The sequence below is a fragment of the Brachyhypopomus gauderio genome, chromosome 6, assembly GCF_052324685.1.
Source record: "Brachyhypopomus gauderio isolate BG-103 chromosome 6, BGAUD_0.2, whole genome shotgun sequence".
Lineage (NCBI taxonomy): Eukaryota > Metazoa > Chordata > Actinopteri > Gymnotiformes > Hypopomidae > Brachyhypopomus > Brachyhypopomus gauderio.
The window spans coordinates 13,035,828-13,056,320 of record NC_135216.1 but is presented as its reverse complement, the minus strand read 5'-3'; the positions used below and the strand labels follow the sequence as shown (position 1 = coordinate 13,056,320).

The window sequence follows — 20,493 nt, the reverse complement described above, 5'->3', positions numbered from 1 at the left end:
GCATTTCAACACAGGCAGACCACAATATCCATGTCCACTTGAAGGGGTGCAGGTAGAATAACCGTACTAGTAGTACACATTATCCTTAACCACTTTCTACCCGTGTGACATTTTTAGTGCCTCATTCTTTCTGTGACCCATGGCTTAGCACATAGTCCTATGGACAGGCTCCCATGGCCAAAGGCTTCTTGCCCTAGGACTGCAGTAGGAGATTTACTGTACTAGCTATTGTTTTAGTGTTCCCAGGCTATGAACAGGATTTGAGTGACATGCTTGTTTAGAGGTTTGGACTGGTGTTTACCAACTGTCCCCCTGACCATGCGGAGATTCCCCAGCAGAGTATACGGCTGGTGACGGATACGATACGAGAACAATACGAGAAAGAAAGCGCCTCAGCAAGACGGGGGGGGGGGGGGGGGGGGGGGGGGGGGCAAGAGACGCTGGACGGAGGGAAACCTGCCCTCAGCAGACGGGGAAGAAAAGGAAGCCGGACAAAGAGGATGAAGACCAGCCATGTAGGAAGTGCAGAGTTCAGAGAGAAGGCACGTCTACACAGAGAAGGCACGTTTCTCCGTCTAATGATCAGAACAGTACTGTTATGCCCATTACTGTTCCGTGGGTGAAGGGTAATACCGTGTTATTCTGTCTGTAGGAAATGATGAGAAAAGCAGGATGAGAGTCTCTGCAGTCATCCAAAAGGTTCTCTTTAAATTACTTATTTTTAAAAAAATGACTATTAAAAAAAAAAAATTACACAAGTTATGCAAATTAGACTATGCATTTGTAATCCACACTTCTGAAACATCAGATGTTCTACGTTTATCACTGAACGAATAATCCTTTAATCTGATGATTAAATATTCTAAATTTAATAATGAAGCTTAAGTGCAGAAACAGCAGCTCCACTGGCCAGAGCTGACGTAGCCTCACTAAGAGAACCTCACTGAACAACCGAGAGAACACCAGCTACCCACAGTGCACCTGGTGAAGACCGAGCACCCACCCAGCCAGAGCTGGTGTAGCGGTCCCACCGTGAACGGCCAGCGGGGTGCCGCAGTCTTAGCTCCCACCAACCTAGCGTCATTTAACAAGCCCCATCCTGACGCAGTTTCACATCACCGCCCTGATGCGCGCGTGCCTTTGCCAAACGTGCACGGGTTCGTGCTTTTTTTCAGGCAGCTGGTGTTGGCAGAGTTCTGGGGAGTGTGGCAGAGGAGCAGAGGGGGTGTGGGGGTTGGGGGCACGTGGGTGGGTGGGTGGGGGGGTGGGGGGGGTTATGCAGAGGAATGAGTCACCGGGCTGTGCCAACACTACCCTTTGTGTTTCATTCGAATACATGTAGTCAGTCAGATGGAGAAGACCATATTTCATCTCCTACAGTAAAACAGTGTTATGGCTTTTGATTGTTTGAAAATGAAGGTCGAGGTTGCATCAACCGTATTTCCTCCAAAACAGGGAATCATGTAAATAAAGTCAATAGGGCAGGAAAGCTAATAAAAACCATTTCAGTCCTTTTGTTCAATTATGCTTCAGTCCCGTGTCATCTAACAACATTGTCTTTCAAATTAACACCTCTCATCTCCCTATTCCCCTCTGAGTGGGGGGGGGCTCTCCTATTTGCACAATAAAGCACAATGGTAGCTCTGTGAATCAATCAGAGCGTACACTGCTAAACAGAAGTGTTATTAAAAGGCAGTCAATCAAAAACTCTGTTTAATTTGAAAGAATAATAAGGGAGCGTGTGGTGATGAGGTGAGTGGTAGACAGTCAGGTCCCTCCCACTCGGGGCCCCACTGTAGCGCTCACGCAGTCTGTGCTCCCCCATTTCAACACTCACACATCCCACGGGAAGCTGCACATGACCGTCACACGTTTCTGGATTCTGGATTTTGTTTGTTCATTTAGGAATGCCATACCATCTTGAATATATTCAGAAAGAATACGCATCAGGATCGTAATTTTTATTGAGCGTTTGAGCTGGGCAAAATCATACAATGACATTACCTCAGCCTTTTTTTATACATGTAATACTCTTTCAAGTAATGCTGTCTGCTGCCCCACTGTTTCTGAGAGGTCTCTGCTAGAGAGAGCGAAGACACAGAATTAAGCAATGTTCAGAAAAAGGTTCTTAAACCACGTGATTAGAGTGCCATCTACTGGCCTAAGTAGAAGTGAACTTCAACAAGCACAGGAATACTCCAGTGATGGCCGATTTGAGTCCTCTGTACGCACATAAATGAATGGTCTTAATGAAAAGCTCTATGGTGAGGGGACCCATATGAAGGGCCACAGACCATTGGCCATTCCAACATGGCATAGCCTTATTAGATTAATTACTCATTGTGACATCACAATTCATCATTCTTAATTACAGTTTGAGTGGTTGAAATGTCCAAGTCATGGAGAGCAACCAATAGCCTTTACCAATACCCAGCACTACATCCAGGGAGGGAAAACTTGCACACGTTCTCAAAGCCCAGTTCAGCGAGCTTACATGTGCACATGAATACGAGAAGGTTCTGACCCAAAACCCCTCTGCTCCGGCCCAGGCCCATCTGCCTCATCACGTGACAGCAATGACAACCTCTGAAGCGCAATATCGCTGACTGTGGGCTTCAGGCCAGGAAACAAATTAATTCTTGGATGCATCACAGCTTTCTGTAGAACACTCAAATACTTGTTTTGGAGAAAAGTATAACAAAAGCTCCGCCAAATTTCTATCCGTTCTTTACTTGGATGTGAACAGCTCCCAAGAAAACATGCTCACACTTCACGACTCGTGAAAGCAGGCTAGAATGTGCTTTAAAAATAAAACACTAAATATATTCGGCTCCTCGAAAAAGGTTCTCAAACCAAATGCAGACCGTTATAGTCAAAGCATGAATGCAGACCTGTCATCGGTGGTGTGGAAAACCTCCTTGACCTATCACCAGCAACACCAACCCTGGCTCCTGGAACGTGTCCACCACCGATGCCTCATTAGCACGTTCACGTCAGCGCAACAAAGCTCAGCTGCTTCTACGTTTCGAGTCAGACTTCTCATGGAAATCTCAGGTGTGCGACGGTCACATACTAAAACCTCACAAGCATCCATGTGTAATTGAGAGCGAGTAGGCCCTCCTCCCACGGGGAGTGCCTGCACTTGGCCAGCTCTGGCCTGCAGATGCTCGCTGCGTCAGGGCAGCTCAGGTTGCAGTCCGTTTCCCAACTGCACTCCCATTACCAACGCAGGAAAGGCAGAACTCCATGAACCTCGCGGCGTCCGATGCCGTTTCACCAGTCAGTGGGCGAGTGACGTCAACGGTGAGGCAAGCGTGGGCAACACAAGGACATCTTTACCTCAAAGACTCCGGAGATGCATCATTCGTGATGATTCCTACCTGTAGCGCCCTCACGACGTCGTCATCCTGGAGGTGCGACTACCCTCTAGCCGCACAAACTCGTCTTCCTGCATCAGCTTACTGTAGCGGGCCATGGATAAGCACATAGGCAAGAATGCAAGTGACTGAAGTTCCTTGCCCTCCCAGTTTCGAAAGTGCTCAAAGAAAACTGCTTGGAATTCAGACCAGATGGCCCTGGAAACGTCTCGAAGTACATCCGTTCTTCCCGGCTCAAGGACGGCATAATGGAAGAAGCATTTCCCATGAAGCAAAGATTACTGGTGGCATACTCTGCCTCCTCAATTTCATGTCTGAACAAAACAAGCAAACACCTAGCCCGCTAGCAATAACTGTGGCAACTCCAAAAGGCAGCAGACCACTCCAACCTACCGCCAATCACGCAAATGCAGCTCAGCCATTGGCTGTGAAGCATAACAAGGAAGCGGGAAGAGCAGCAATGACAGGACAGTCAAGTGCACGTCCAAACACACAAGGTCACAAGGTCACAAGTCCACCCTGCAGGAGCTGCACCGTTCAGCCTGATGTTCCTCTGTGCTGCAGGAGCAAGGCAGCATCACAGCAAGCATCTGCTGAGGTCATTCCATCAGCACCGGCTTCCTCTTTTCTAAACGAACGGTTATGCTGTATTTTAGTGATAAAGTGAGAAAGAGCGCTTAACTGGCACCATGACCAGCACAGTCATCCTCAACCAGCAGCTCCATGAGCAGATTTGGAAAACATCTGTCTAGGTCTTTAAAGGATTCAGAAGATCCACAACCTGGATTATGTTCACAAAAGCACTGTTACAAAAGTAACAAAGATCAAATGTTAAATGTAACTATTCTTTTCTGAAAGTACGCAACAGATTTTAGTTTAAAATACTACAAGTCAAGAACAAGACTGCTTTTGCAAAATCACACAACACATTAAAGACTATGGGGGCTATAACCCAGAGCAGGATTTCTCATCTTAGCCAGATTACTTAAGACCAAACTTAAGACTTAACTCTTAAGACTTAACTGAGCTTAACTCATCTGGCTAAAATTAAATCCTGCTCTGTGGACCACCAAGACATTGGGGTACTGTTTACCAAACAACCAGCCATAAAAACCACAACTGGAACAACCATAGGTGTAGAATCTTATTTTTAGCTATTATCACAATAACACCCTCTTCATTACGGACAGTGTAAAACAAAAATGTAAAAAAGCTCTCCAGCACTTATTTTATACTGCAAGGAAAATTAAAAAACACAACATGTAGCAAGAATGTCAATGCAGTATTTAAGAGCAGCTTTAAAGTGTAAAAGATCATACATCACACCAGAGTACTGAAAAAATCTCAATGTCCTTATTTAGGATTCCAAACATGATCCAAGAACCAAACTAGGTTATTCCATGCAGAACATGCACATAATGATTACCTCTGAATCAGTGAGTGTAAACCGAGAAGTTTTTTTTTTTTACAAATAATAGGATTATTAGATAAATACACTACTGAGGGGAAATGGATAATTAAACAATCCCACATATTTGTTCATGCATTCAGTTATGAACCTACACTTACTAGCATAATTTCATTAATGTGAATGTTGTGGATACCGTTTTCTTGCCTGTCACACATCCACAGACACAAAATCAAGTGGCAACATTACATTTGCATGCACGAAATAGGTCAGCTCACCTTGCTTGGTGTTCGGAAGTTTTCCACAGGGCTCATATCTGCCATACTCTCTTGGGGACTTTTTAATCCCTATCAGAAACAAAACATGACAAATGTGCATTTAATGTGTATTCAACAAACACAGTCCAAACCTCAGACATCCGAACACAACAATGTCAGTGTCAGTATTCACAGTACTTGTGTTAATCTTAACCGAGACCTTGAATCGGTAACAAACGTACAAAACGATGCCAAGCAGACGTGAAGTGGATCAAATATCAAACGCACGCTTTCTAGTGCACTGAAATGTGTTGATCTAGTGCACTAGATCTGCAGCCTCCGGTCGTAACGATGCTGCAGGCGTGTTTGGGGAGACGTTTCCATATCAGATATAGTGTCAGACTCTCCTCTTCCTCTCTTACAACCAATGTAGCTTGCTAGCTAGTCAACACATTGAGAATTCATTGCAGTTATGGACAAACAGTGTTGTCCGTGACTATAACCCTGAGGTGGGTTATGGCCCCTTTAGTTAAACTCACGTTTATTTGCCCTGCTAGCTGGCTAGGATAGCTAGCCCAACTTCCGGGCTTCTCACGTCTTTTAACATCTAATGATGAACAGAGAAGTGGACAAATCACTGTCACTCACCTGTCGGGACATCAAGGACTTGATTTTCTGCATCGTAAAGCAAATAACAGTAAAAAAAAATCCTGGGCACAACCAATGTTACACTGTTACTATATTTTAAGCGGCGTATCAATTAGTTAACGCTACTCCAGACAGCTGCCATGTTTGTTTTTGCTCATGTGACAGGTCAGATTCCGTGGAGCATTCTGGGATATGAAGTTCTCTTGCGCTCTAGAGCTCACGTCACCGTTCGCGGCTGTGATTTCTGAGAGCCGCAGCCTATTCTTCTGGAAGAGGAGGCTATTTAAGAAGCAGTTAGTAATGTGCCACACATCCACTTAGTTCAGCGTTCTGTATCTTCTTGGTTTCCATATATAATGCCAAATATGTACATTGCGTTAATATGTGCAATGTAAAATAGTTTTTTGTAAACAATTTCTGAATAAAAGTATCAAACAGCATTATGGAAACAGAAAGGAAAAGCAAATAAACAAGAAATCAAATTTTTTTCATATTCAGTACAGCTCTTGGGTTATTTTTAATATTTAGTGATTTGATAAAAAAAAAAAAACTAACAAGCATATCTATTTCACTGAGAATCTTAATGTACAAACTCATTTACAAAATCCCTGCCTTTGCCAACCCATCAGCCATCAACCCATACTGCAGTTCTGCTTAAGTTGACTTTGAGCACAGTTCCGTTTTTACTGTTACTCTATCGAAATTTGAATCTGATTTCAACTTGTTGACGGATACAGCGCACATAAATAAAACTAGCTATTATATTTGGCCATTCTGCCGTTTTAGAGGGAAACCCCTGTTTCCTGTTTTCTGTAGCACCAACAGATGGCAGTAGTTTTCAAATATAAACATAAACTAAAAATGCTGTTGAAATAACTTGGAGAGTTTATGCAGCATTTCACTGTAGCAGAGTAGACTTAATATGTATCTTTAAAAAATGTGTACATTTGTAGAATTAGAAGAAAGTCACATTATTAAAATAATTACCGACAGTATGTACTAAGTCTACTCTGTTACACTTTCTTCTAAAGTGTTTTTTTTTTTCTAAAGTAATGATGGGCAATTTGATGTCAATGTTGTAAAATTCTACAAAGAGAATTACAAAAATCGCTACAGGTAATGACCAGATAGTAAATGCCTGTCAGGTGACTTTATTTGACATCAGGGCTATAATGTCATGATATAATGTCATAAGTGCTGTAATCTCACAAAACGTGTTCACCTCGTTGCCTGTTGTATGACAACAAATAGATGCAAATGACCTTACACGTCTGCGTGTTTAGACCTTTGAAGATAAGACAGTGGTGATGAACCACCTCTTACAGCTACACCGATGAAACAACAGGTCTTACGCTCAACTCTTCATCTGGATTTTCAGGATCTTCCACTGATACCGTCTCTCCCTGTCCTCACAGGAAATCCCATCATATGGACATAGCATTGCTTGTCCCTGTTTCTGTATTTTGTTCACTACTATGTCAAACTCTTATAACTGGGTATTAACATGAAAATGATCATTATTAATTAGTAAAAATGACCCCCGGGCTCTTTTCAGTGCTTCCTCTCTCATTACTCCAGGAATTGTTTACAGTAAGCATGATTACAGGAGAGGAGGGATGCTGGTGTATTTCTTTGTAAATGGCCCGTTCTGAAAGAAATCTGATACGCTGTATGGAGTAGACCATACAAGTGTGCTTATGTTCCTGGTTAATAAAAGTGATGTCACTGGTGATTTCTCTGCCAAACAAGGGAGGATCAGTGGAGTTGTTGGTATAATTCTTCTGCTCCTCCTGCAAAGCACACACTGAACAGATGGTCTCCCACCATAAAGCCTTCTCACCATAAAAACACAACACAGTTCATTCTTAGGACCAAAGAGATAACCATACTGATGTACCATTTGGCCATTCAAATTATAAACCACACTGTGTCAAATCCCAAAAATTATACAGTAAAAATTGGTTCTAAGATGGATTGATAGCTTTAAAAATGAAGACAACCAGAAAAATCACATGTAAAGTATAAGATATTACTTGAGTAATATAGCAGAATGTCTGAAGCAACAGTCTCTACATAACCTGTCAGCCTTTATCTTGAATATATTAATATATCCTATTAGCATGATTAGAAACAGCTTACGTGTGCCATATTGTTTATAATCCATGTTAAATTATGCACAGTTCGTGGGACCACCTTCAGCATTATTGACTGGGTTTGTTTGGGATGGTGGATGAGCAACACTGTGTGTGTGTGGACCTGCACAGAACCCACAACTGGGCCACCACGTCAGCTATAATGCCGTGTGAGGATTGTCTTTCACTCAAATAAATGTAAGGAAGGCTGATGCACTGCGAAAAGGCAACAGATGGACTCCAGCCTGTAATGCGCTAATAAAACACATCATCTACCTTCTAAGGTTGCCAACCAGTCTAGGTATGAGGTCGTCGTTTTTAATAAAGTTGCCACTGCGCGTAGGGATGAGTAATGTTTTAACACATGCCCCCACACAAATATGGTTACTCAAGGGACCCGGGCCCAGCTGGAGACCAGTACCACGCTCTAAACATTCTGTCATTGGCCTTTTCCAAACTGCTGACAAAACATTTCTGATCATATCTAATCCAAGGAGAAATGCATGTAGTCTAGTTAAATAAAACATCAATGTGCAATTGGTACAAATCTTTATTTTCAAAATAGAGAACATTTTCATAAAATGTGAATAATTGCACCATAGCCTTATAACAGAAGTCCATATGTATAACAGATGTCCATGGAACACCACGGGATACAATGGTGTACAATAGTGTGCAAAAATATAGTATAAGAAATGAAAATGCATACTATTTACATGCCTATTTCAGGCGAGGCAATAGACTAAGTGCTAGGCTATAAAACTGCAGAATTATTTAAATGCATAAATACTCTTGGGTTAGGTCACATTTATTTCGCAACCTTACTAAAAGTTATTTCCTGATTATTTTCTAACTTTCTGTATTTTATGCAAAGCTCAGCTGTGCATGATGATAAATGAGGAGAAACAACATCAAGTTTTATAAGGTCTGAGTATAAAAACAGTGAACTTTCCCTTTAAGCTTGAAACACGTAGGTCTAAAAATATAAAACAAACACATAATTTATATACTTATACAGTATATACAGTATAAACATTGTTATTCTACTTTTAAGACATTCATTAATACCACTAAAACTGAATATGTTCTAGGCTTGTAAAGGCTTTGACAAGATAATATCAATCAAAACAAAATATATATTTTGAACGTATATACAGAACAATGAGGATGTCTGTACAATAAATAATTATCAACATAATTAAGATGATCTCTATATTTTTTTCTTAGTGGGTCTTAAAAATGGTAAAGAACATATTCAAATTCAAGTGACGATATGAAGATATAAAGTAATGCCATAGACCTGCATGGCCACATGAGAACCTGTGCCTTTATAACTCTCTGCAGGAACACACATCAAGTTCTTCACCAAACACAGACTGAAACCATCACTTCAGCAAGCTCAGTGTTGGAGTTTCAGGAACATGCCTGATGACATCATAGATGGTGGTATGCAAATCTCGAGCTGAATCCAGCCGTGCCAGAGACCTGCTCGATGCCTGGGGAGCGTGAAAAAGAGCACATCAGCTGCTCCTGTGTAAAAACAACTCAGGGCAACATACACTGGAGGCTTTATTCTGAAGAGCCGACTCACCTGGGCACTCTCCATTCTTCCAGGTATGGAAACAAACTCATAGATTCCAAAGTCTTCAGTAGCATCCTCATGACCTACCAGAACAGGACAATGCTTACCTGGTGGCTCACACATATAAAGTACTGAGAGGCATTCACCTGTGGACCAGGTAAATGATTACCGTCCACTGGTATAAAAATGCAAAACCAAGAGGCCTGGAAGAGTGGAGTGGTTCAGCTCCAGGAGTGTTACACTCGCTACATTATCCTGAAGAATATTAAGTATCAAACAGGTGTGTATCAAACAGGAAAATCAAACAGGTTTAATCGTCCTCAATACGTTAGAACTCAAAATTCACACAGAACATATTATAGAGTGAATTAAGATCTGAAAGTACTAGCTTGCTGAATATTTAAATATATGCTAATACAAGATATTAATTTCTACCACTAAAGTGGAATGACTGCAGCAAGTGTGTAAAGCCACTGAAGGAACAAGGGACCATAAAAACCTCTGTGCAAAAACTGAATTTATATAATTTTATGCATTAAATAAATGGCCAATTATTAAGAATCACTGTGTTAGGGGTTTCAAGTTTTTGGTGATAAAAATGGTAAATGCATAATCAGATTAAAGTGACAGGAGAAAGAACTGAAGCCAACAGAATCCCTGGCTTGTGCTTTTATGATACAAACTACAAGAAAAGTGGTGAAGCAGCCTTTTATTTATGCAACACAATCCAACCCGTTTTCTCTGAAACTGGCACCGCCCTTTACGTGTAAAACCAATATAGACATATTTTCAACATAACCATTTAAGGTCAGCCTTTAACCATCTTGCTTCTTACAAAATCTTGCTTTCATTAACTTTAGCATTTTCATTCATTTAAATTTTAGTTACTAATTTTTTAATAACATTCTAAGTCATTCTTATTATCACTTATATCACTGTATAACAGAGTCTGTACTCTTATAATAAACATATATATTTAGGTGGAGGTATTTTCCATTTGAGTTGCCTCTGAGGCAGCTACTGTCCACTTGTTTTCATGTCTGTTCTTTCCTTTTCAGCATGGAAAACTAGCTCTTTCCTCCCTAAACAGTAAGCACTAGTCTCGATCAGTTAGTACCCACTATAAGGACTACAGATTTGAAATGATGGACTAAGCAGATATCTCCATGTTACATTTGTGGTGTTTGGTGATACCACTCTGATATAATTATGGTATTTGTTTGGATCTGATAGGATGGATGGTGTGTTTGTTTGACCAAAGTCTATGTACACAACAGAGCTTGACCCCCTCCCTACACACACACACACACACACACACACACACACACACACACACACACACACACACACACGTCACATTAAGATATAAAGCCTATGGTACTTACCGGAGCGATGCAGTCCTTTTTCTTCCGGAATAGGTCTAGATGGGAAGAACCAATACAAATGGTAATGAACACAAAAATAATAAGAAAAATTAAAAAAATAATATTCATCTAAACCCAATTTTTCTTACCTGCTATAAATTTTCATCAGCACTGTCGAAGCAAAAATATGTTCAATGAAATATGATCACGTAACCATAGAAGTAAGTTCTGAAAGTCTCAGTGATACCTAACTGTAACTACAGTCACATGAATGAACATTTGATTAATTGCGATTTCTAGAACAGTATCAAAGTTTGTCAGGTGAGCAAGTGAGATTTTATCTACCATTCAAGTCTATAAACAATTAGTTCTGTGTGTGCTAGTTGCATGCAGAATCCATGATGCATGAAAGCCCCATACCTCTTTTAGGATGGCAGGTCCTCCTGAAGAACACAAACAACATGCAGACGATGATGACCAGAGAGCTGATGGTGATGACCACTAACGGAGACACTGCACTTTCACGCTGGATGTGTTTCTCTCTGCCTGGAAACAGATTTCAACAAGTCGTGACCTCTTAACAATAAACACTGATTATGAATGGTCTCTGAAGAGGCATAGGTACACAAACAGCTTTTCCATTGAATCAGTGGCTGTAGGACTGGTTTGATATAGTTATGAAAACTGTAGGGTTCTGTGTTTCTTGGAGGGTATTTTTACATTGGTTCTTGATATCAGCATGAAGTGAGCCATGTACTATAAGTCAAAGTTAGTGCTGACTCTAAAAATGAACATGAAATATTTAAGGTAAATCTCAAAGGTAATTAATTTTCTAACGTCCATAGAACAAACAATTTGATGGTACTTATTTATTATACATCTATTAAAATACCCTCTTTTAGCTTTAATGACAGTATACTAGAACATAGGTCTATAATTATTGTTGAATTGGAAGCTTTTAAGTATTCTTCTTCTGGAACATTCTTCTCTCACTACCCGAAGTAACGTAACTCCCATAGCAGCTCAGCCAGTGAGACGCACCACGGCTGTGGGAGACAGACTCTCACAGATCTTGGTTCTTCCATGACTAAACAGTTATAACAACATTCTAAAGTATGTTTGAACAGTATCCTATTGCACAGTAAAGTTTAGTCCAATGTCTCCGAGTCTGGTGAATTGATTTTTGCATCTGTACATTTAGTCTGTTGGGAGTAAGAGAAACAGCAACACATTCTCACCATAGTGGTGAACTGTAAATAATTTACAGAATTGAACCAAATGCAATTCATGTCTCCACATGTGCTAAGCACCAACATGTATGAAGCTTTTAGTTTTTGCTTTCCAGTCTATAATTTAGCCTACATTACTTGCATCTAGGATTAAAGTTTCTAAAGTTCCAAGTCAAACGTTTGTCTTTACAGCATACTGCATGCCAGATACTGCCAACAAAGCAATTAAAACTGGTCTAGCTATTAAACAAGTAGAGCAATAACCACTGTACACAAACTCAAACAGCAAGTCTCAATCCATCAGCTCATTTAACCCATTACCTGCGCCGACCGCCACCACCAGGGTGAAGTGCATTTCGTCCTGTTTCTGCGTCACGTTGTTGAACGCCCGACACAGGAACTTGGTCGGCTGGGCCATCTTGTGTGAAGGCACGTGGAAGCGTGGGCCCGTCATGAGCACCTCTGTGCCGTTGTTGGTCCTGGAGATCCACACGCAGGTGTTGGGCGGGTTCGACTCAGCCAGGCAGTCAAAAAACACCAGCTCCCCTTGATTCACAGTGAAAACCTCGCCGATCTTTTGACCCTGGTTCGAGTTTACTTCCAGATTGTATGGACCATCTGCATGTGTGTGTGTGTGTGTGTGTGTGTGAGAGAGAAAAACATAATGAAATCTCGCGTCGTTCAGATTTAGTCATTTGTTTTCATTTACAGTTGGTTTTTGTGAAGCAGTTTAAGTAACAGCATACTTTACGTCTAATGAGAAAAGCTATTGACAATGCGTAACTGTATGTGTGATACAGCTCAAACCTTTCTACAGCACAAAGTGTTTCCCTGTAGGCCTATATACTGGTGTTATCAGCAGGGCTTTTCTTTACGTACTGGCACTACATTGTAAATATTAGCTCGTTCCAATTTACGAGGATGAATTTACTAGTGCACAAATACCATAATGACAAGACAAGATGCCATGGTGAGACTACATGAACCAATAAAAGAAAAGATAAGATTTATTACACGATGTGAGACCAGAGCAAAGCTACGCACTCACAGAACACACTGAGGTCCACGGCTGTGCTGTTTGATTGGCTGATGGGGTTCTCCACCATGCAGGTGTACCACCCCATGTCCTCCTTCTTGACCGGGCTAATGAGCAGGACGCTTCTGTTGTCCAGGAACACGTGCCGCTCGCTCGGGCTGATGGGCTGGCCGTTCTTCAGCCACTGGTACTTGGCCTTAGTACCGCTCTCCACAGTGCACGTGAGAGTGACGTTGTCCCGGTCTTCCACAAGCGGGGGGCCCATGCTCTTCTCAACAGTAGGGGTGGATAGAGGCACTAGAGGCACACAATTAAATATCCTCATTCTAAAGGAGCCTGACACCATGAGCACATTTAGTTTTAAAGGGCTTTACAACCTCTACTATGAAGTATGTTTTGACACTGCTAAGGTTTCAGCATCCCAAACAGATCAGCAAGAACCGACTGCAGAAGATTTGAAGTCACCGCCAGGAATTCTCACCGTTTACTGTAATGCTGATGGTCTTTGTGACAGTGACAGGTTTGTCCTGACCAGGGAAATAGAAGTTGACGTTTAGCTGGTAGTCTCCTTCAGCCGCCTCATCCAAGCACTTGAAGGACAAGGAGATGTTGGGAGGGCTGAGGACTAGTGTGTCCTTCAGCAGCAGGTTCATGATGGATCCGTTGTTGTTGAAGGTGACCAGGTGAGCATGTCTAGGACTGGTTTGGAACCAAGTGCCCTGGATCTGGACTCCGTTCACCCCAAAATCAGTCTCTACTAGTAGGTGGAGTGGTTGGCCTTTTGTCCCGTGAAATATGGATTTCACCCTAATCAGTTCTGTGTCTGTGCCTTTGAGACAGAAACAATGGAAATCATAGGTATAAAGTCCTAAAATCACATCCATAATGGTAAAAGAGGTGTTCAGACTAAACAGGTTTTTTTTTACTCAAACCAAGATAACTTGAATATACACCTTGAACACTACTGGAGGATGTAATGTTTCCCTTTGAATATTCTCATTGTTTCTCGAAATCTCACAGTTTATCACTTTTTCCACTTTTGGGTTTGTTTGTTTTTTTGCCAGACCCATAACAACTTTTATCAGAATCATAACAATAAATTTAAAAAAGATTACAACTCTTTCCTGAAAAGACCTCAAAACCAGGGACTTCATTGTCCCTGCCAACATGTTAAAATAGATCTTTAATACAGTTGCAATTTAATCTCTTCTGGAGTCACGTCTAATTCACTTAACCTATCCTGTAACTGCCAAGGGCAAATATTGACAAGCAATGCGAAATGATCATAGTCCAACACAAGATCCTTTTTAAATCGTCCAAACTGGTCGTTAAGCAAACACTAAGGCTGTGTGAAGAAGCAGAAGAGGCAGTAGCACAGAGAAGTGACCAGTTCATCATCTCAACACAGATGTCAAAGAAAAAGCAGCGGGAAAGAAATGAGCCACAGTAACGTGAACCTGGTGATACTGCTCTATCCTCCCAGGAATAAGACGCAGTACAATACACATTTTGTCTTGCGCTCTGAAGATCACACCAGGGAGAGTGGAGGGTACAGCAGAAAAAAGCTCTGGCTCAGTTAGCCATGTAAAACTGACAGCTGTTCATCTGTGTTATGTTGCTAGGAGAGGCTGTACGGCAGCAGGCAGGTAGGCAGTGAAAAGGTGCGCGCACACACACACACACACACACACACACACACACACACCTTCCCAGACAGAACCAGCACCACTCCCTGCCTCCCTGCACTGCTGCATTAGCTCTGATGACAGACAGTGCAGCTCGTGTTGTGTCTAAATAATAAATAGGGACACCCCTATGGTATACGAGAAGTTAAGAGGAGGGCCATCCTGGAAGTCTGAAGTGTGCCACTGTTTACTGCACACTGACCTAATCGGCCCTGTCCACCACTGTGGAGTGTGCCTGGCCCACTTGGTCCCTGTTGTCTCCAAACAAAACACAGATTGTTTTGGTGATAGCAGTGGTGGCTAGGAGATCAGGACAATAGGTGTGAAATAAAAGCACCATTTCAACACTTAAAAGATTTAAACCTAAAAAAAAAAAAAACAACATAAACACAAACACACACCCAGATAAGTCTCACTATGGCAATGCAGATCTTCAGTTACATTAAACTGTACTGAGAGCCACAGTATATGGAACATTGGAAAATAGCAAATATAACAAAAGCCTGTCTGTTCTGTGAATAACCTACTGAGTCAAGCCTTGTGTTGATTTAGAGCAGCATGTGATGGCTCGTGAGATAGGAAAACTTGAAGTTAAAACTTGAAGTTATCAGAACACTATGTGAGAAATTTATGAATATTTAGTGTGGGGGAGGGGTATATCGCAAACATTATTCTTCATTCTGTGAAAGATATTTTTTCAGAGGTTTACATGCTATGACAATAGATTAACGTAAAATATTGTTTTTTAAAGTTACAAATATGTTTTAAAAGATACATCATCTAGAAAGCACAAACAAAAAGTACCTGAAATTCTGGCAAAAGACAAAATTAAATTCAAGTCAGAACAACAACAAAAAAGACACCATAAGACAGAAACACTCCCATTAAAACCTTGAAACAAAAGTGTGGCTTTAGAGAGGACATGACAGGACCTTATTTTGCATATTCATTTCCATGTAAACACAGAGACCCTCTTACATACAGTAAAACAGAGTCAGATACAGCTTGGACTGAGCCAATGAAGTTCAATATTATGATTATGGACAGTGGCACGTCACTTTCTCTAAATCCGACCCATAAATAATGACATCTTTGATTAAAAAAGGCCTTATTCATCTCAAAGCATGTGATGGCGTCACACTGCCATTATGATGAAATCACCTTACCTGAGACGAGAACCATAGAACACATGAGCATGGACACAGCGGCTCTGACAATCTCCATTCTGCTTGCTGTGTTCCAGGAGCTCTAGGACTTATGACAAGCAGAGGAAACTGGTGACAACATTTGCCAGGGAAATGAGAGGAGTGGCAGGCCCCTCCCACAGGACAGCAGGACACCAGACGACCAGCAAAGACTCAGAACCCTGCCACCTCCACAAGGGCCAGATGCAGCTCTAGAAGGACCAACAGAACTGCGTGCTGCTCAGGTACGAGTGATCGGATCACAGAAAAAATAATAATACACTCCTTGGGGAAAAAATAGGCCTTAACAAAGCCACTGGGTATATATTCATGCACACCTCTAAGCCTAAGCCACCCAAAGACATGCACTTACAACGCACACAAGGATATGCATAATTTCACCTGCACGCACGATTCTCAAGGCCACAGAGGAAAACTCTCGAAGGACCACCATTTCACCATACGAGATCCACAACTATTAAGCTGGCACACATATTTACTCCAATTCCATTCTCAGTTGCACATCTATTAGGGTTTTAAAGAATGTCCAATTAAATGTGTGCATGCTCAGCAGTGGGATGTCTTGGGATACTGGTGAAGGCTGGAATATTCTGAACAGGTTAGTCAAGACTGGACAGCATTTATCTACAAGAAATTATTCTAGTTTTAATCTAGTTCCTTTTAATCTAGATGCATTTATAATTTCAGTTAAAAATACACAAGATTAACTGTAAAAAAATAAATAAAATTACTATACAGCATTAAAAAAGGTTCAGTAGCCCTAGTATATATCCACCTCTTGCACAGTTTAAAACTAGGTCATGTGAACATTACATGCAACACAACAACAGATGCCGAAGTGTATACATGAGCTTTATTTGCACAGAGAATATTCTGCTTAAAAACACACAAGCAAAAAAAAAAAAAAAAAAAAAAAAAAACAAAACAAAAAAATAAACAAAAAAATAAAATAAAAAAGGGGTGGTCAAAGCTCTTCCAGCCTCCAGTCATGCTTCCACCTAGACATATATCCAATCATCATCCGACTTAAGCACGAAGACCCACCCCCAAAGACGGCGAGCTCCCAGAGTCCCTCTGGCAGATGCATGTTGGATTTTCTGGCAGGGGCTCCAAACAAGTTCACTCATCCAGTTACCTTTCACACCGCATCACTCAGCTACACCCTAATCTAATTCCGATCCAGACGTCTTCTTCTTTTTCTTCTTGCTGTGCTTCTTGTGCCTTCTCTTTTTCTTTTTCTTTGATTTATCCTGCAGAAGGAACGACGTGTAGTCAAGGCATTATGGGTACAGGGTACACCACAGGACTTGTCTACAAGTGGCAGGCTCCATTACTACCTGTTACAATACATTTAATTAATTTCTTTGGGAACAATTTTCACCATCTTTACTTGGTTAATAGCGTGGACAAAACATGAAGGTTAATTGGTGCGTGTTCTTAGAAGTTTAGAGGAACTTACTGTAGACCTCTCCTTCTCTTCACTACTGTGTTTTTGTTTTTTCTTTTTGGATTCAACCTTTGACAATGAGAAATTTCATCAATTAGTGCTGAGGTGTAGTAAATGTAAAGAACAAACACAGGTCATAGAATATTAAACCAAAGCCAAGTAGTAGTGAAACGTGCTCACATCAACATCTAATTTAAGTTCATCTAAAGACTCAGAAGGGCTTTTCTCAGACTTCTTCTTCTTCCGACTGCTTTTTCCATCCTTTGAAGGAACCAAAGTCACAGACTGAAGAATATGCAGATTGGTAAACATGAATCACAAGGCAAAGGTGAACTGTACACAGCAACGTTGGCTCCAGCAGGTCGTTTATTTCACCTTCTCTTTCTCCCCCTCCTCCTTGATCTTCTTCATCTTCTTCTTGGATGATTCCTGTAATTAAATGCACGCTAAATAAATACCAAATGTCCAAAATGTTAGCATCTTTTAAATTCAGCGACAACCTTGGTTTTAGTCAGTAAATTTTAATCAGAAATTGTTTTCCACAAAGGGAGCACAATAAGAGGACAAAATCACTGAGCACTTCGTCACCAGCAGAATGTGTTTGTGATTAGGAATAATGTCACTGAATGCAAATGTAAATTCAAGTGGTTGTCTTGAGGTCTTCCTCAGCAGGAGCAGGAAACGTCCAGCATTACCTTACTGTCCGTGTCCGACTCTGCGGCCGAATCGTCCGACGCTCTCCGTGCCGAGGACCTCTTCCTTTTCCGCTTCTTCCTCACGCTCTTCCTTTCGCCCTGAGCGACAAACCAAAACCCACCACCAAATCAACCACGGGCTCCTCACCATGGCCTACAGCTAAAATGTACCAGAAAGTCACATGTGCCGTACCTCATCTTCAGACTCAGACGATGAACTGCTGGAGGAATCAGAACTCGATGAGGAGGAGGAAGAAGACGAAGAATGCTTGACCACACACAACAAAAGCAGAGCTCATTAGATATCAGGAAGAAAAAGGTGAAGAATTAAAGAAATTAGAATGCAGAAAGGCACTGGAGAACAAGTCTTTTTTCAGTTGGGTACATTATTTGCAATGCAGATCTCACAGCTGAAGAGAACTGAGACACAGTGTGTGGGAGCAGTACGTGAGCCTAGCTCACGAGATGTGGAAATGGAGAGCTTTTCTCACCCTACTCGATTTTTTCTTTTCTTTTTTCTTTTTCTGCAAAAGACAGAGCGCAGTTAGCACTTCAGTACTGCCTCAGGCTAGTTAGGCATGCTGTTGTGATTGTTACTTTGTGAGAAATTACCTTCTCTTTCTCCTTCTCTTTCTTCTCCTTATCTTTCTCTTTCTTCTCCTTCTCTTTCTCCTTCTCTTTCTCCTTCTCTTTTTCTTTCTTCTCCTTCTCCTTGTCTTTCTCTTTTTCTTTCTTTTCAGCTCCACCAAGTAACTTCTCTCGGTTTTTCTCCAACTCCTTCCTCCACCGCTGTGAAGTAAAAATTCAAATTCAAACTTAAGGACAAGTAGCCCATGCAATTACCCATCCACATGTGCAGCCTGGAAGGCCAGATGCCTTCACCTAATCCAAAGAGTGACATGAACAGCCCACAGAGGGCAACAGTAATCTACTTGCAAAGGTACCTCGTTCATTTTGTCCTCAAAGTCGGCCAGGGCTCTGGATCCCTTCTTCTTCTTCTCCAACTGCTCCTTCACCTCCTCCCTACAGTGGGCGGAGGGCAGAGCAGTGTAACCAGCACAGCCTAAGCACAATGTCAAACGTGTGACACCCAGAGAACTTCACTGGGTTTGGTGGCAGCAGAAATTATTCCCAAGCATCATGTATTTCTTTAATGTCTTATTTCTTGAATGTAATGTTATTGTAAAAAAAGGATTCAGGCAACCTTATCAAAAATGTTTTCTTCATAATGGTTTTTTTGTCCAATGAATATTCAGCAAAAAATTTGCACATATTTGATTCTTCTAATATACTGCAAACTATCTTTGAGCTTGTTTGTTCAATGACAAATTTCAAACCTTAAATAATCAACAGGTTTGTCATCTTTTTCTAGTGAAATCTTCTATTCTGGAGGCAAGAGCCTACATAGGCAGGCCTCAGTTGCAGTAAAATTACAATTACATGTTATATGGGTGTTATTATAGATGGTAGTAAATATGTTCAACAACGCTTGGGCATGTTTACTTCATCTGGGGCCACTTTCTAAAGAGCTGCATTTTCATACCATGTCGGTCGAGGCCTGCTGAGATAATCCTGTATAGTGGGACCTGAGACGGGTGTTGGTCCTCTGGCTCGGGCTGCAGCAATTGGATTCAAGTACGGCTGTAACACAACAGATTTCATGACATTAGTGACACACAGGCTGACAGACCCTCTTATACAAACCTAACAAACAAAACAGACTGCATACAAGCAGACCAGACCTGGAAGGTGTTTTTTTTATCAGTTCAACCTACACACAGAACATAGCCAGCTAACCCAGCGGCATGTGCAAGACCCAAGCGCCTTTGCTATGGTCATCAAACAGCACAGGAACATACAGCTACACAGACAGCACCACAATAAGGGGTGTGTGTGTGTGTGTGTGTGTGTGTGTCTCTATCTGGCTAGCTAGCCATTCTGGCAGCATTTGGGTAGCCAGTTAGCTACCGTCGTTAAACTTAAGAGTGATTTTAATGTCAAAGCAAACCAAGGAAAAATGACTGATATAAAAAAACACTGTTTCACGGTAATTGTTAGTTCACATATTGTATAGTTAGACACATAAGATACACCGGGCCGGAGAGTTTTATCCGCACCAAAACACAAGCTAGCTAACGTAGCTAGTTAGCTAACGTTATGTAGGCCTCATACTAGTTTTTTCTCTCTCCAGATGAGCCGGGTTTATACTATATATGTATCTCGCTGCATTTACAGATTATAATTACACCCTGCTTCACGCAGTTTTTAACTTACCACTCTATTATCCCGCTTCCCCATTATGGAAAAAAAACATTTAACCTGCAAACCAAAAGTTAGACTCTAGCTAGCTAGCTAGCTACATGTGTAGCGTCATCTCCGTTGTCAAATTGGAAAATTGTGCCACCTAGTGGACATTGATGTTCACTTA

At 41.4% G+C, this 20,493-nt stretch overlaps 3 protein-coding genes across 7 annotated transcripts in view; all 3 read right to left on the bottom strand.

The window, feature by feature from the left end:
* vps50 (VPS50 EARP/GARPII complex subunit) overlaps positions 1–5,858 on the bottom strand; it is an 88,114-nt gene extending 82,256 nt beyond the window's left edge. For 3 of the 4 annotated variants that reach the window (XM_077008782.1, XM_077008783.1, XM_077008786.1), the window contains exons 1-2: positions 5,691–5,857; positions 5,064–5,132 (exon numbers count right to left, since the gene is read on the bottom strand). In XM_077008782.1, the coding sequence (XP_076864897.1) occupies positions 5,064–5,132; positions 5,691–5,723 (102 nt within the window). In that variant the 5' untranslated portion in view covers positions 5,724–5,857. Of the gene's footprint in view, positions 1–5,063; positions 5,133–5,690 lie in introns of all 4 variants that reach the window. The other variant, XM_077008784.1, reaches the window with a different exon arrangement.
* Positions 5,859–8,354: 2,496 nt separating this feature from the next.
* Positions 8,355–16,624, bottom strand: hepacam2 (HEPACAM family member 2). The gene is made up of 9 exons (XM_077008779.1): positions 15,885–16,624; positions 13,515–13,862; positions 13,046–13,330; positions 12,319–12,615; positions 11,189–11,314; positions 10,918–10,939; positions 10,790–10,824; positions 9,414–9,487; positions 8,355–9,318 (listed from the first exon to the last, which is right to left on the bottom strand). Exons 1-9 carry the CDS (start codon positions 15,940–15,942, stop codon positions 9,208–9,210), a joined length of 1,356 nt encoding a protein of 451 aa, XP_076864894.1. The 5' UTR covers positions 15,943–16,624; the 3' UTR covers positions 8,355–9,207.
* Positions 16,625–16,867: 243 nt separating this feature from the next.
* On the bottom strand, positions 16,868–20,478 carry fam133b (family with sequence similarity 133 member B). Of its 2 annotated transcripts, none has more exons than XM_077008780.1 (11): positions 20,340–20,478; positions 19,609–19,706; positions 19,010–19,088; positions 18,678–18,854; positions 18,557–18,589; positions 18,259–18,333; positions 18,066–18,164; positions 17,746–17,799; positions 17,551–17,655; positions 17,383–17,439; positions 16,868–17,173 (listed from the first exon to the last, which is right to left on the bottom strand). In XM_077008780.1, the coding sequence occupies exons 1-11, from the start codon at positions 20,361–20,363 to the stop codon at positions 17,087–17,089; spliced, it is 888 nt and encodes a 295-aa protein (XP_076864895.1). In that variant the 5' UTR covers positions 20,364–20,478; the 3' UTR covers positions 16,868–17,086. The 2 variants fall into 2 exon arrangements, with proteins under 2 accessions (XP_076864895.1, XP_076864896.1); XM_077008781.1 differs by having other exon boundaries at positions 16,871–17,173; positions 17,551–17,631.
* Between the last annotated feature and the right edge of the window lie 15 nt (positions 20,479–20,493).